General features: G+C 47.7%; 1 protein-coding gene across 1 annotated transcript; it reads right to left on the minus strand.

The window, feature by feature from the left end:
- Positions 1–1,260: 1,260 nt before the first annotated feature.
- Positions 1,261–13,021, minus strand: LOC133350750 (chymotrypsinogen B-like). The gene is made up of 10 exons (XM_061565474.1): positions 12,619–13,021; positions 11,155–11,271; positions 9,439–9,590; positions 4,805–4,901; positions 3,175–3,278; positions 2,923–3,002; positions 2,722–2,803; positions 2,374–2,554; positions 2,046–2,185; positions 1,261–1,557 (listed from the first exon to the last, which is right to left on the minus strand). Exons 1-10 carry the CDS (start codon positions 13,019–13,021, stop codon positions 1,396–1,398), a joined length of 1,518 nt encoding a protein of 505 aa, XP_061421458.1. The 3' UTR covers positions 1,261–1,395.
- Positions 13,022–17,426: the final 4,405 nt, after the last annotated feature.

The following is a 17,426-nucleotide window of genomic DNA, read 5'->3' on the forward strand; positions in this document are numbered from 1 at the left end:
GTTGCCAGGATAAAAACCCATGTGGAGAGGTTTGGTGGTGAGCACTATTTCACTGTGTGCGTGGGTGTTTGTGGGATGACGGGCAGCCATCATCCCGCTGCTCTGGGCTTTTCGCCCTGTTGCCGCACACCCTGCTGGCATCAGAAGGGCTCCCCATTCTGTTGTACCAGCCTCACTGCCGCCACCATAGGTGCTGTGTCCTTGCAGACCGGCCGGCCGTGCTATATGTTATAGTAACAAAGAGTGCTGTAACGAATTAGCGTTCGATTGGGTCGCTTTTAGCGAGATCTGCCTGGTATAACATACAGGCAGATCTCGCTAAGCGCGACCCCGTACAACGCTAATTCGTCAAAGCGCTCTTTGTCCTGGAGATTTTTTTTTACAAAAATGAAGAAATTCTAAAAATTGTTACGAGTCAGAACACGCAGGAAATGTGTCAGTTCATATGGACGCCTAAATGGCAAATCATTCACGTTCAAGTGACTTTGTTAGGGGCCAGTACCGTGCTGGCAATTGCATGTCGGGGGCGAGTTATGGGCATGAGTGTCGCGGTGCGGAAAGAGGAATGGAGATGGGGGTTTAAATTGAGGTGAAATTGAAAAATCAAGAGTGTACACAAACACAAGAAACGGAGAGTAACTCAGCATCCTTTAGCATAATAACAAGGGTGGAAATCATGTATATTTAGTTAAAGAGGGAGGGGTTGATGATTTCAGACACAGAAATGCAACTTCCATAAACTTTATTGTCGAACGTGGTTTTTCCCAATATGGCATTTTTCAAGAACGTTACCCCTGCGTTCGACGATGTCTGCCTGTATGATTATACTCGGTGTTAAGCTAATCTTGAAGTTGAAATTTTGTTCACGTTACGATTAGAGTTAAATTGCAGTGATATGACAGAGTTCATTACATATAACATACTCCATGGGTTTCCAAACTCTAGTCCAATCATGACGACGTCATCCTCTTTAAAAAAAACTTCAGATGTGCACGGAAAGCAATTTATAAATGAATGAAGAATATACATGAGTATAAATTTAGAATTGCATTTGGGAAGGTCGACTAGCTTGTTGGAATATTAGCTATGTTACTGTTGTAAAAAAATCTGTGGTTTAAACTCGTATTCCTTAAACTGCCTACAAATGGAATACGCGATCTCACCCAAAAAAACCTGTATTGTGGATGATATTGGTCGCGAAAGCCTACGTGTTAAACCAAAACAAGTCAAGGATGAAATAAATCAAACTTTTTGGGAAAAATATTGGTCAACAATTGTATTAATGATAAAACATGTCATTAACAAATGGATTCGTACAATATCCAAGGTCTTCACAATCACGAATCCAATGCGACCAATTGAAAGCAATTACTGAATCGTTGCCCATCAGTGTGTCTAGTTGGCAGCCATGGTCTGGTCTATCCAGCTTCGCAGGGCGGTGACGCGCGCGTACACGGCCGGCATGCTGGTGGAGCACGAGCTGCTGCCCCACGACACGATCCCCACGAGGTACCACACGCCGTTCTTCTCGCACACCAGGGGGCCGCCAGAGTCGCCCTGGAGAGAAGACACGCAAGGTGCATAACCACAAGCATATCGGAATGAGCTTCGATATCGAGACAGAATAAAGTAAAATAAAACCATCCTACCCATATTTGATGACAATTGAGTTGTGTTGAGATACACTTCACTTATATGGTGGTGCAGGTCTGCAATCATTACACATTTTTTTTAAAATAATGTATGTGCATTGTGCATGGTAATAATGAGCTGTCACCAATTTACATTAGATGATGAAATACTAAATATATTGCCACTTAAAATTAAGTATTGAGGTTTATATCAAAGTTCAATCCTATTAAATTGTCAACAACTACTTTCATCAATGGTTTACTTTCAAACATGTTACATTTTTACAAGACAGTCCCATTAACCCCACCATCCCTCATACCTCTAATGATGATCGCCTATCTTCTGGTGTAGGCATTAAAACGCTTACTTCAAATACCACTTTAGCTACGTAATGGAAGGCCGTTAACGTTTACCATGCAAGAGCTGGCTCCAGCACCACCAGCGCAGATCATGACACTGGTGATGACGTTCACGGTGCCCCACTTCTGCTGGCAGATGGGAGTAGGCACAATGGGCAGAGCGGTCTGCTGCAGGATGGGAGGCGTGTTGAAGGCTGTGAACACACACATAGAAGAATGCCAAATAACATAATAATGGTTAGATCATCTCTTTAATAATATTTCTTAATGACTATTTGGCACGAGTTACTGTCAAAGTTGAATAGGCCTACGAGCTGTAGGACGTCTGAATGAATACCCTGCGCAAAGTAAATTTTGTTAATTATTGGTCTTTGATGCTCACCGGAAGAGCGGACCTTGCCCCAGCCAGAGGTGACACACATCATGTTATCTTCGAAGACATCCGAGGCGGCGGGCAGGCAGACGGGAAAGACACGGGCCACGATCTGAGCGGGCTGAGCCAGCTTCAGCAACATGATGTCGTTGTTGATGTTGTAGGAGTCCCACTGCTGGTGAGTGATGGCCTGTGTGTGCAAACAGAACGAGATGTTATAATACCTTAAACTCACTACATTTGTTAAATTCAGGGTACTTGATCAACACAATTGGTCTCAGTTGAACTTCATCCATTGCAATGTCTAGGAAGTTGCAGGGAATGTTCATGAGGTCAATTCATGGCTCGCAAGTTTACCTTAGAGACGACAAGAGACTGGATGTTCTCGGCGTTGGAGTTCCTGTCGTGCTCGCCCAGGACGACGCGGTCACGGGACGGGCTGCGGACGCATTTAAGAAAACCGAACATTTACTGATTGATAAAGATATTCTTCCTCGTTTTAAAGTTGTTAACAATGAGCGGTGCTATGCTGGTGCAGTGACTCCAGCATGCACTTACTTGAACTCGCAGTGGGCAGCGGTCACCACCCACGAGGGGTCGATGAGGGAGCCACCACAATAGTGCCATGTGGTGGAATCCTGTAGTGGCAAGACGCGACAGAATTGGTGTCGTGTCGCACTCTGGGACACGCGTAGCACACCTCACATACCAAACAGCAGTTCGTACAGGCCGACTTTCGCTTGTCTCGTGGACACCGCGATACGGTTCATGTCAATGTGGACTCATGATATACTAACATTGAGCACTCACCTGCAGGGACACCTGCCAGGGCCAGGAGCCCGACACCGCATTCTCGCCGTTGACGATGCGGGAGTAGCCGGTGATGACCGGCTTGATGGCCGGGACACCGCACCCTGTGATGTGTAAAGATAACGGTCATTTATCGTGAACATTACAGATGCTCAATTCTCGATTTGAAGCTTTCGTGACTGCAAGGATTCATACTCTTTGTTTTTTCGGTAAAGTCACGTCGGTAAAAAATTAAATAAAATAAATGAAAACTAAATTAAATCACGACGTTTCGGGCGCAACACAAGCGTCCGTCATCAGGTGGGAAAGCATTGCCTACTGCTGATGCAGTCTGCAGAGGCTCCTTGAATGATTTACCTACAAAGCTAGTGGAGGAGCTATGTAAATATTGTTGCATCATTAGAACATGAGAGAAGTCGACGGCTTGGTGGGGCATTCATCCACCAGCTAATAGATCATTGCCCATGATTACATACATACAATATGAAAGAATTATAGTTAGACAGCAGTTTGCGCTATGTGTATAAAAACTATAGTGTGGAAGACCCGACTTATGAAAATCCGACTTAACGGAAATTAATCTTAATTTTGGAGCTTTCGTGACTGCAGGAATTATTCTCCTATAAATCACGTAACAAAAATTGCAATACTGTATGCATAAATGTCTGCATTAGTTATGTAAGCGCAAATGGTGCAGCGTGGTGAGGTTGCGGATGAATACAGATGAGGGAGGGGTAAAGCTGGGCCGCATATTCCCCAAGGTGGTGGTGTCCTGTACAGCACTTTGAGTTACGCTGTTACATTGGTACCCTGAGTAGACTACCCGTCACATCGTCTCGATTTCTTTGTAGCATTACGTAATTGTTTGTTTTCTATGCTTCGTGGCATTCATAAACAATTAGACACAGTCCAGTGTATGTTCCATTCGTTGAATTATGGGCAGTGTTAGGGTAGATATTTGATCAAATGAAAACATCATAGGAAGTGTAGAGCGTATGTCCAGCGATACGATACAGGTAGCGATAGAAAGCGGATGACAGCGTTATACCGTACAATACTCAGAGAAAACGGTAGGGGAGGCACAACTATTCCAGATATGGGATTTTATCGTTGATTTGAGGGGGAAATTGTTTTGTTTCCGACGTAAAATTTTCGGGTTACGGATGTTTCTCAGGAACCTAACCCTTCTGTAACCCTGGTACTGCTTGTCTACACAATCTTGATAGTTTAAAACACAGATCTTTTGAGTTTCATCCCAAGGCAAAATGTATGTACATTTTCCCCAGCTCTCATATCAATTGGGGATTTATTCATGTATTTCGTTAAAGTATTCTGGCAAATTGTGAGTACACCATGTCTTGGTTTATCGACAAAAAAATTACCCAGGGTTCAGTGAATCCCTCACTATGGCGTACATGTTCAAATGGTTCTCTCGCATGATGATTGATGAATAAAAAAATAGCTGGCGTATCTTTAAGAGCCTCTATAATTAGTATTCTTATAAAGGCCTTATAAAGGAATTCAATTTAAGCCTCAAAGCGTAGATTTCCTATCCTACCACGCTGCGTGCGACTCCCATTTTACGTTGTGAGTGTTTGAGTTCAACAGGTGTGCAATGGCAGTTTCATACCGAAGGCGGCGCCGATTAAGGCGAAGCACGAGACGAGCCAGAAGAGAGATATTGCTACTGTGGTAGACGGTGCTGGCCTCCTGCTGTTGGGCAGCCCCTTTTATACAGAAAATCTGTCACGTGGCAGCGAGTTTTAACCTTTATTTAGAATTCTAGCGGTTGGCCTTGCCCTTGGATAAGCTTTGGAGTACTGGTGCCACATGCCACTAATCTATATCTTCCCATGAACAACCAATATTGCGAAGGTCGGCTGAAAAACACCCATAGCGATATGGAGCAACACATTTATTTCACACACTTTGGTTTAAACATGCCATTTTGTAAATGGGTGTTCAACCAATATTAAATTGTGTTGAAGTTAATGACAGTTGTTTTGTTATTACATATTTTGTTAGAGTGAGGGTTAACCTTAACCAAATTTTGAGGATTATCAGAGTTAAAACTTGGTCAGCATTAATTCAACTGAATTGTACAATTTAAATTACATATGTGAAATATAGATAATTTAGGTGAGTAATGCGAAGTGCATGATGCACGGGAGATGTGACCTTATGCCACGTGTGGAAGCCCGACCTCGCCTGAAAAAAGCGTGCGAGGTGCAATCTTTTGCAGTGTTGGAGAGAAGACGACCCGGGCTGCGGAGTCTGCTGAGGCCGGAGCAGCCGATAAGTGATGGATGGGAATGTTAGTGATGTTATTTATACTTAGGAGGGAATGTTTTGAAATATTTTGGATGCAAAGAGAAAAACACGGATACAGGAGCAAGTTTAAAACAATATTGTACTAATGCAGGTGTGCACAAACGAGCCATGCATCGGGCCATAACCCTTCAATACATTTTCAAAGGTTATCAAATATTTCAGGGCAGATATTTGCTTTACATTTGATAATTTAGGCTACAGATGAAGTGGTTAACCAATTACTCTATTTCAAATTGCAAAATGTGTGATTCGGTGATATCCGTGCCACGGCCGCGGAGCAACTCCGCAAGCGCCCCGACTTCCACCCTGAGCACATGCACACACGCAGCACACACATGCAATATCCCAGCCGGGGATCGCCTGGCACAACGGGTTTTCATCCGAAGAGCCCATAAGTGAGAAGGCCCACAGTTTCCCGGTGCCAGGAGATTGGCCGACCATTCCAGGACAAATCACATTGCGGCGCCCCTAAATTGGCTTAAAATTGTATGGGCGCACAAAGGTTCACCGAGCCAGCCACAATGAGTCATGCACGACATCGGGGAGTGGCTGGGGTTAAATATTAGGCGCCCAGAGCAAACGATGAGGTTAGGGGATCCCAGCACCACAGACCAAGTACACACTAGCCGGGTGTGTATTCGGCAGCTGGACGCCCTTCCAGATTAATGAGTACGGGTGCAGAGACAATGGGTTGAAAAATAACGTAACGTAATGCTCCATGTAAGGGCAGAGAAACGGTTCAAAACACAGATAGGCTCATGATTAGCTGCGCCGGATGACGTAGCTCTGGATTTCAAAAGTCAAGGGGATAAAAAGGGGCGCGAAAAATGATTCAAGAGATCTCATCTTCAACAGCCTGGTCGCTAAGACCCCCCCTCCTGCCGTCCTGCCTCCTCGAGCCGCTTGCAGCATCTGTGTGATGCCAGCGAATGCTGCTACAAGGCAGTGATAGGCAAGGTTTTTTCGTCATCCTCCCTCCGACTCTCACAGCGTCCATGCGACGCCGTGAGTACAGCTGCGAGGTACATGATAGAGCGTGTGAGTGTTTGGGGACTTGGATCGCAGTAGGCTAGGCTCTGCTCACAGAATATTCCCTCCGGGCAGTGCAGGGTTTGTGCCGTGAATAAACGTTAGCACAGAGAGAGTGAGAGGCAGAGCCGCAGCACAAACACTCATTAATAATCGCTTACAGGTGTGGGCGCGGTCGGACTGCTGCGGCCCGCGTTAGCGTGAGTGGTGGTATGCACAGAAGAGTGATCACGGAGCCACAGTGTGTGCGCGTGTTAGAATATAATTGCCAGCCGGAGCACGCGCGTTCGTGCAGCCGCTTCGCGTTAATCTTAGTGCGGACGCAGGTAGGAATATAACCACCCGCTGGCGCGCGTGTGTTAGCACCGCCGCTTGAGCATCAGCTGTAGTGCGGGCGTGTGTTAGAATATAATCGCTAGCAGGAGCGCGTGTGTTCACGCAGCCGCGTAGCGTTAGTCTTAGTTTGGGCGCGGGGTAGAATATAACTGCCCGCCGGTGCGCGGGTTCGTGCGGCCGCTTGAGCGTCAGCTGTGGTGCGGGTGCGTATTGGAATATAATGACCAGGAGGTGCGCGTGTGTGTTCGCGCAGCCGCTTGAGTGTTAACTGTGGTGTGTGCGTGGTAGGGTATAATCGCCTCCAGGTGCCTGCGCGTGCTCGCCGCCGCGTTGCCATTAGTGGCGGTGTGTATGCGGGCGTGTGTGTGTGGAGTAACCCCGTGTGGCGGTGAGCCAGCAATTTAGCTATGTCCCTCAGAGAGGGCGCTAGGATGGGGGGGGGGATCACCCGGTCGCCGGGGGCGGGAGCCAATCGACGCGGTGGAGGAGGGAGTGGAGGTGGCGGACTTCGCGCCCCACCTGCCCGGGGTGGACGCCGGCCCCCACAATAGTATCAGCTCATTGTGGGATCATATTTCATACCTGTCAACCCCCTTATCAGTGCCTATCTTATTACAGACCAATTCAAACCTTATTGGTCACCCTAGAAAAACATTATTTTTGCCCGTATTGAAACGTATTCTTAGGTGTTTTCGGTCAAGTCACGTAGGTAAAACATCATACCACCCGTATTGAAACGGCTGCACGCCGTATGGACCTGAAAACTCAATTTCCCTGTACATGAATACGGACAAACCGTATGGGTTGACGGGTAATATATTTTATATTTCCACTGACAGAGAGAGAGAGAGTCATGCAGCTGAATTTTCAGGTAGATTGTTTGATAAAGGGGAAGTGTATAAACAGGTTCCAGTGTTAAAGGCAGCATGGTATTTGGGCCACTCCCGGCCATTGCAGTGTCTGGTTGGTGGTCATGCCCCGCCTCTGCCGTGCACTTTCAATTAGGGAGAGTTCGCCGTTAATGAAGCTCCTAGGCCTCCACATTTCTGTGACCAGTGGGCGTTCGACATCTACCATACCACCGAGTATGGAGGCTGCGAGTCTCCCAGGCATTCACCTTGCTGCAACTAGTGACAGGCGTGTCTTCGCTGCATCAGAGCCCAGGGGTCTGAGGCTTGTTGTATATACACGGGTCTTTAAAATTTAATAAAAAGAATATATAAATTAAATGAAAATTGAAAAATGTGTCATTATCCGAATTTATGCTGATTATGAACTTATGCTAATGTATGCAAATATGATAATTAGGCTATGATTCGTTGTCTCGGGTTGTATTATCAATCGGGATAATACGATGAATTTCGCTTTAACGTTTACTGATTATGTTTTAGTGTGTTTATGTCAGGTCTCAAGATTAAGATCTCACCGCAGGATACAGTTCTTATAATTAAGATTATTATGCATGCACTTAGGAAGGCACCACTCGGACACCTCTGTGTTAAGCAACTTTAATCTCTAAACAAAAACATAACACTCTAATATACGAACTCTTATGCTTGGAATGTCAACACAGTACTCCTGGAGATGTCCTCCTCATTGCTCCGTACATTTAACCCTCAATGATCACGTTTGTTAAACTGCTGGGTAGCAGAACAATCGGTTAATTCCACAGAGTAAAGCGAGCATACACGGCGATGGGAAAAAGTCCTTAAAATGAATGTGACAATATTCATACGAACAGCAATAAAGAAACATATCCCGAAAGCAAAAGTAGACCTCAATGAATGCATTGGTAAGATTATGCAATTAACGAAATGTCTTGGAACAATGGTGTGCGGCAGTGTGCCTGTCTGTCTAGAAAATGCTTATCAATTGGCTAAGGGCTTCAATAAATTCACGGGCAAGATTCTGTGGTCAAAAGAAAGATTTCAGAATCAGAATCAGAAATCAGAAAAGGGGTTTTATTCGCCATGAAAGTTCGCACAGACAAGGAATTTACTTTGGCCGGAAGGTGCATACATTCAACATATAGGAATCTTAAATCTTAAATAAGTGGTTTACAAGTCTAACTATACTAAAGGTACAAGTCTAACTAATACTAAGGAGCTAAAGTATGTAAAAATTGAATAAAATAAAATCTAAAATATACAATAGCTATAATATACAATATAAAATTACAAAAATGCAAATAGGGTAACATAGTGCAGATATTGTGTTAAAGTCAGTTTGAGCCCCTGGCCTTGTTGAAGAGGCCAGCAGCGGATGGGAAGAAACTGTTTTTGTGGCGTGAGGTTTTGGTCCTGATGGACCGCAGCCTTCTGCCGGAGGGGAGTAGCTGGAACAGAGAGTGTGTCCAGGGTGGGAGGAGTCGGCCACAATCTTCCTCGCTCGCCTCAGGGTCCTCGAGGTGTACAGGTCCTCGAGGGTAGGCAGATTGCAGCCAATCACCTTCTCAGCAGTGCGAATGATACGCTGCAGTCTGCTCTTGTCCTTGGCAGTGGTAGCAGCGTACCAGATGGTGATGGAGGAGGTGAGGATGGACTCAATGATGGTTGTGTAGAAGTGCACCATCATTGTCTTTGGCAGGTCGAATTTCTTCAGCTGCCGTAGGAAGTACATCCTCTGTTGTGCTATCTTTATTAGGGAGCTGATGTTCAGTTCCCACTTGAGGTCCTGGGAGAGGATAGTGCCCAGGAAGCGGAAGGACTCCACAGTGTTGACTGGGGAGTCGTACAGGGTGATGGGGGTGAGTGGGGCTGTATTCTTCCTGAAGTCCACAACCATCTCCACTGTCTTAAGAGCATTAAGCTCTAAGTTGTTCTGGCTACACCAGGTCACCAGGTTGTCAGCTTCCCACCTATAGTCAGACTCATCCCCACCAGAGATGAGCCCAATGATGGTGGTGTCGTCCGCAAACTTCAAGAGTTGGACGTCTCCATGTGAGTGTGTTGATTCGTAATGTAGGTTTCTAAATGTCTAGTTTCATCAATGAATTCATTGGTACAGTTATGCATTTAACAAAAGGAATGACTAATATACTTCTAAACGACCGTATCCACGTAGCTCAATGGGCAGCAATGCTTTTCATGATCAGCTAATAGTTGACGCACCACCTTAGGATGGCCACCCTTTTTGAAACACAGAGATAACTTTGGAGTACTCTTATTAGTCCCAATATGTGCGTTATGTGTGTGTTGGTGTATCGTCTCCTTGCTCAACTCTTTGCGTTAAGCAGACGCCGAGGTGGCGTTTCTTGTACCAAAATTAGTTTGTTCCCTGCTGGGCGATGCATTGTGGGTGTGGGAGTTTCATACACACGGCGCTCTCTCTCACTCGGCGGCAGCTGCAGGCTCCTTTCACTGCTGGATGCGCTGAGTTGGCACGACGCTTGTCTTTGAAGGTGCTCGATCGCGCTCGCAGCTCGTTCGCTGACTGCTGACACCCCCGCCCGGTGGTCGCTGGTTGCGCGCTCTCTCCTGCTTGTGCTCTCTGGTGATGCACGATGCACTCGCAGTTCGTTCGCTGGTGGCAGACACCCTTGCTCAGTGGCGCTGGTTGCGCGCTCTCTCCTGCCCCGTGCTCTCTCCTGCCCCGTGCTCTCTGGCGATGCACGAGGAGCTCGCAGCTCGTTCGCTGGTGGCAGACACCCTTGCTTAGTGGAGCTGGTTGCGCTGGTTGCGCGCCCTCTCCTGCTCCGTGCTCTCTGGCGGTGCACGATTGCGCTCGCAGCTCGTCCGCTGCGGCTGGTCTTCTGCGATGCTCGCTTGGTCGATGCTTGGCGCTTTCCACCCTTCCTGGAGGTTGATTGCTTGACGTTGCTCGTCACTCTTTCTCTTGGGCTGCAGCTGCTGGTGGGAGCTGGCACTCAATGTAGAATAAACTTTTTGCGATACTTCATCTTTCAGCTCATCGCTACTCTGCAAGCCTCGCCATCCTTGGTTGATTGCGGGGCCCACCCCGGAGTCTGCCCCTTGCAGTACTCAATTGTGTGTTTCGTGTCTCCGTTTATATCTGAAATTCTCTCCCCAATACCGATCCAGCCGGAACGACAACCCGGTTCAGGCCCCCATTCAACACTTGTATGAACGGGGCTTGACCCGGCCGAACGATAGTTTGAGCCGCTACTAGGAAAAAAAGATTTAGCCACCGAATTCGACGGGGATAACAGCACACCCGTCGCACCATCCGCAGCATCCAAGGGCTTTCAGTAACGCAGCGGAATAAGCCTTTGCGAGCCCGACGGCACCTCTACCGTGGCAGCAACAATCGCGTTAACCGCATTACCCGGGGGTGAACGGCCCAGCAGGGAAGGCAGGAACGACATCCTACGGCCCCCTGGCATTTCTAAGCAACCTTGGTCGACGAGTATCTTAACTGGCACGCGGCGCAAGAAATCGGTGCCTAATAGGCATGGGACGGCCAGTGAACGAGAAAACACTGGTCCCTCCGCGGTGATATTCCCGATAGCAATGCGCACATCAACTTGCCCGAAAATACCCATGCTACCCCCATTAGCAGCAACACACGCATCATTAACCAGTCGGATCCGTGACATAGGAATGGACAGGAGATGAAAAATGACATCGGAAATGATGGTGGCAGACACGCCTGTGTCCACCAAAATACGGACATCGATCCCATCGATGGTACCTCGTACCGTCGATGAGCCCGACGCGGCTGCTACCACCCTACGGGCCAATTTTTTCCATTGTGTCGTAGAGTGTGGCATCGACACAGGTGTACAACAATTTCCGTCCGGAGCGCAAACATGTGTGCGAGTGGATGGGTGATGTGACAAGACCTGCCGGGTGTCCGATTTGTGCCGACTCGTCCGAGGGTGTCGTGGATCCGCGTCCGGTGTACGAGATGGAAGCTGACCCGACGGGAGCTGAGAAGGCTGAGGTCGGCAGCGGCAATCCCGGGCAAAATTGCCCCATCAGCCACACTTGAAGCACGTGGCCGTGGTCGCCCAGCGGTCGCTCGTCCCAGGCCCTGCACGTGGTCGACCCGTATCATCACACTGGTCGCGCAGCCGGCGTTTCGGGACCCAGCGAGGAACAGCAGACATCACCTCATTGTCGCCGGAGTCATTGGAGCAGTGGACGACCCGACGTGGAACCCACCCCAACGGTGGACCGTCTATTTCGGGATTCCCCGTCCATGCCGCCATCTGATCCCAGCGCTTCAGATTGAACTTAGCGTCCAAGCAGCGCGCCGCCCATCGCGACGTAAGCGGTTCGTGGCCGCATACCGGCAACGAGATGTTTAGTTCCTGGGATAGCTCAATCATTCGGGAAAGGATGAGAGGATCCAGGTGATCAGCCGATGAGCCAACGCTAACAGCGCCCCCCGGTAGGCCAAGGGTGATTCCTCTGATCCTCGACGACGTGACATAAATTTCCTGGAGCCGCCGTCGGCGGGTCGTAAAACTCCGCCATTTCCGTGAAAGCATCACGAAGCATCTTCTTCTTGGTCGCCGGGATGGATCGGAAGACCGCCAGGGAGACATCATCCAGCAGCGTGGGCAGCGCCTCCAGTGCCTCCGCCTCCGTCCACCATACGGATCTAAAGGCCGACTCGAAGCGCCACGTGAAGGCACTCCAATCGCCCCCGGCGATAAATTCCTTGATTTGAAGAAGGCGATGTCCGCGGTGAATTCCGACGCCTCGAGCGTCTCCATTCCCGCTTCCCACATTCTTCGCGGCTCCGTCAAAATGGCGTCCGGCGGCCGCGTGGCAACAGCCCCGCCCAAGATGGCGTCCGGCGGCTCCATCGCAGCAGCCCCGCCCATGATGTAGGCCTCTCCCCGCGCGGCAGGAGCAATGGCGGACGTCGATTCCCACTGAAAATCCTGGTCATTGGCACTTGGTTGAAAACCACACGACCGACCAAGGGCCGCTGAGGATACGACCACCGTCACCAGATTCAGAAAAATCGCGCGGAGCGACTCGATGTGCTCCGCCAGTCGCCGCCATCCCTCGTCCGCAGTCGAGGACGTCGCTTCTCCAGCCTGTCGGCGATGAGCGGCGTCGAGGAGAGCAGCAGCCGGAGGCAGAGGACCCGCAGCTCCCAGCAGCTCGTCCTCGTCCGCTTCAACTTCTTCCTCCGACGGATGGTCCGGTGGGTTCTTCTTCTTGAGGTGCATGGACATCTTGAAGGATCGTCCAAACGGTCTCAAGAGATACTTCTGACACCAATGTAATAAAGCTCGTTGAGGCGACTTCTGGAATCCGTCTTTTATTCAACTTATATTACAGTTTACTTCATGCTGCTGATAGGCAGCGTGAGAGGGACAGATATAGAGAGAGAGAGACGCACTGCCACGTGGCAACTCGGAGTCCCGCTCCCGCGTGGCCTCCTTCCTCTGTTCGTTCCCGTTCTGACCACGTGTCGTTCGTCTCCACCCCTATTTAATACCCAGGTCACGTGGTACGTTTCCGCCAATCCTCTTAGGCTGCATGGAATCTTCCAGGCTCCCTCGTCAGCTCCCGGGACCACGCCCCTGACTGATCTCCCCATTGGCTGTGGCTAAAGCCAGCAGAACCAAACCTTATAGCTGTCACCTTTCCATCACGTCAGGGCCATGCCCCTAGGCTTCCCCTTATTGGCTGTAAACCAGGACCGGCAGAGCCAATCACCATGACGAGTTGTGATACATCAGTGAGCCGGATATATCCTCATATATTACATTAACATTAAATGTGTTTGTAAGAGAGTCTTGTCTAAATTATCGAGTTCAAATCGGAAACCTTATTCTCTCCGAGATTAGTGATAGGCTAGCTTTAAATAAAATCTGTTTAGAATTCGGTGAGGACACAACAGCAAAAGTGAGTGTGAAAGCGATGGGTATTACCTTGTTATCGCGGCATCTCTTGAGGAAGGCCAGCGTCTCGAGGAGCTGTGACTTCTTGTCTCGTTGTCTGTTAAAAACTCCTCCCCTAAGAGGGTATTAATTCTAGAGTTGAAGCTTTCGTGACTGCAAGGATTCATACTCTTAGGTTTTTTCGGTAAAGTCACGTAGGAAAAAAATAAAAAATAATAATAAATATTATTATTAAAAAAATGTCCCCTTCTGATTGGAACCACGTTGACAACATGACTGATGCTTCTGCTGACTCGCTGTCAGCCAAATGCAAAGCTAACCTGATCTCTAAATTCAACCTCCTATCAAAGAAGAAACCAGAGCCACACATCACAAAGCTGGATGTCAACAAGACCATTATTAATCAGAGTAATATCCCAATTTCTGACAATCTAAAAACGGTACTGGCCAAAGGACTAAATTTCGCTGTCACCCATAAACATATACCAGTAGAGGATGTGATTTCTCAGGTTGATGTAGCCCTCAGAGGTATAGGACACATCCATACGGATGTAGCAAGAGCTGAAATAGCCACTATTCTTAAGAACGCTAAGAAACCCACGAGCAACATTAGCAAAAACGAACGCTCTGAACTCGCGAACCTAAAAAAGAGAGTTGATATAGTCATCCTCTCGGCCGACAAGGGCAATGCTACGGTCATCATGGATAAAGGCTCATACTACAACAAAATTCTGGATCTACTCAATGATGGGAGTTACTCCAAAATTTAAAGCGATCCCACTAACAGCCTGTTGACAAAAACCAACAAGATCATCACGAGTTCGACTTCCCTAATAGATCCAACCAGACGTCCCTCCCTAAAACCCTCGGCTGCTAGATCTCCCAGATTCTATGGTCTTCCCAAGATCCATAAAGAAGGCACCCCACTACGGCCCATCGTGTCCACGATCAACTCTCCTACCTACAAACTAGCCCGTTTTCTATCAGATACTCTGCTTCCCTTCACTGGCAAGACCTCTTCAGCAGTACTTAACTCAACCCAATTGGTCTCTATGGTCAAGGACATGACACTTTCTCCTGACAATATCCTCGTCTCTGTTTACCAAAGTCCCAGTACCTGACACCCTAACAATAATTGAAGAGAAGTAATAAAATAATAAAAATAAAACATAAAAAATAATTCTCACGACGTTTCGGCTACAACGCAAGCAGCCATCTTCAGGTGAAGAATGGGACACTGCCAAGCTAGGAGCTTATATATAAGCTGAGTTGGAGGTGGAAGAAGAGCGCCTTAACAAAAGAATGTGCATATCAAGAGGAATTTAGCATATTCATGGGAAATGCGTAGGAGGTGGGCGGGGGGGTTTCAAAGTCATATTATGCCCATGCATTATGCAGGATCAGCAGCACCAAAGGGAGGGGGCAGGGGGTAGCATTAACAAAGGGAGGGAATGTTAATAGTATGTAGAAGCAATGAAACATGTGAATGGGAGAACGGTGGCAGGAGACCCGCAGCGGAGCAAATAATGCATTCCCTGTGGAGAACACAAGATACACAGTTAATGCCAGTGAGTGGACTGCGTTCTGAAAGTTACCGTAAACGTGAACAACAATCAGTTAAGATCCGAAATGGTTTATTACGTCCTTCCAATGATTGCTGAGCCAGAATCCATCTTCTCGGTTGAAATTGTCTCTGTGTTTGTATATGTGGATCGCCTCATGAACGAATCTCTCATGGTAGCCAGATGGCTTGCAGAGAACCTCTGTCTTGGAGAAGTCAATGTCATGTGAGCCCACTGAATTGTAACAGTGATCTGCCACGGCTGAGGTGTTTGTCCTACCGTGTTTCAGGTCTGCTTTATGTTCACGGATGCGGTCCGAGACATATCGTTTGGTTTCTCCAATGTAACTGCTACCACAGAGGAAACTTAGTTTGTAGACGCCAGGGTACTGTATGTCTGGAACCACGTCTTTTACAGAAGGGACCAGATCACGGATTTTATGTACTGTGTTGAATCGGACCTGAATCTTGTGTTTAATCAGGATTTTGGAGATCTTTTTTGTGACCCCAGCAATGTAGGGTAAGGTGATGGTTTTGAAAGGCTCCAAGACAGGATCCTTCTTGATGGTTGGAGTGATGGCTTTTCGGATTGTGTAGTCGGAGTAACCATTAGCCTTAAGAGCTTGGCGTACGTGTTTGAGTTCACTGGCAATGTGTTCCTGGTCGGAGATGCATTGGGCTCTATGGTATAGAGTCTTGATGAGGGAGTTCTTCTGGGATGGATGGTGGTGGGAATCCGGTTTTAGGTAGGCATCCGTATGGGTGGCTTTCCTGTAGACAGAATGGCTCATTGAACCATCAGGTCTCCTTTTAATTAGGACATCCAAAAAGGGTAGCTTGCCATCTTTTTCGACTTCCAAGGTGAATCTGATGGCTGGGTGTATGGAATTGATGTGGTCGAGAAATTGGTCTAGAGCAGGCCGGCCATGTGGCCAGATGACGAAAGTATCATCTACGTACCTCTTCCACAAGGTCGGGTGTAGAGTGGCAGTCTGGATGGCGTCAGTCTCAAATTTCTCCATGAAAATGTTGGCTACAACCGGAGATAGGGGGAGCCCATTGGGGTGCCCTCAGTTTGCTTGTAGAAGGTTCCATTCCAGGTGAAGTATGTATTGGTTAAGCAGTGTCTCACCAGGGGGGGTACCCCAGTATTCAGTCCTTGATGAACCAAGTCTTCAATGATTGCGATGGTGTCAGGCACAGGAACTTCGGTGAACAAGGAAACCACATCAAAACTGACAAGCAGGTCGTCTGGGGACAGGGAAATCCCCTTGATTGTCGATACCAGGTCAGTAGAGTTTAGTACCGCAGAGGTGGTGTTTCCAGTGAAAGGTCGTAGGATTTCAGACAAAAAACGAGCCAGTTTGTAAGTGGGGGAGTTAATAGTAGAGACAATGGGACGAAGAGGTGTATCTTCTTTATGTATCTTTGGCAAGCCGTACACTATTGGTGGCCTGGCTGCAGAAGGTTTCAACGAGAACTGTTTGGTCTGATCAATTAATGCGGTTGAAGCAGAAATGATTTTGTTGGTTTTGGAGACGAGGCTGTTGGTGGGGTCTCTTTTTATTTTTGTATAGCTGCCATCGTTGAGTAGTTCCTGAATCTTGTTGTTGTATTCTATTTTGTCCATGATGACAGTGGCATTGCCTTTGTCGGCTGAGAGGATGACAATGTCATCCCTTTTTTTTAATTGAGCTAATTCAAAACGCTCATCTTTGCTGATGTTGCTAGCAGGCATCTTAGCGTTTTTGAGGGTTGCAGAGATTTCCGATCTTGCTACATCTGCAGCGATGTGACTCAGGCCCTTGAGAGCTACATCTACTCGGGCAATTATATCATTAACTGGTATGTGTCTAGGTGTGACTGCAAAGTTTAGTCCTTTAGCTAGAACGGATTTCAGACCTTCAGAAATAGAACTGTTACTGCGATTAATTACGACTTTGTTAGCCTTTCACTGGAAAAACCACCTCTGCGGTACTAAACTCTACTGACCTGGTATCGACAATCAAGGGGATTTCCCTGTCCCCAGACGACCTGCTTGTCAGTTTTGATGTGGTTTCCTTGTTCACCAAGGTTCCTGTGCCTGACACCATCGCAATCATTGAAGACTTGGTTCATCAAGGACTGAATACTGGGGTACCCCCCCTGGTGAAACACTGCTTAACCAATACA

This window comes from Lethenteron reissneri, chromosome 35, assembly GCF_015708825.2.
Source record: "Lethenteron reissneri isolate LAM-NWPU_2019-01 chromosome 35, ASM1570882v1, whole genome shotgun sequence".
Lineage (NCBI taxonomy): Eukaryota > Metazoa > Chordata > Hyperoartia > Petromyzontiformes > Petromyzontidae > Lethenteron > Lethenteron reissneri.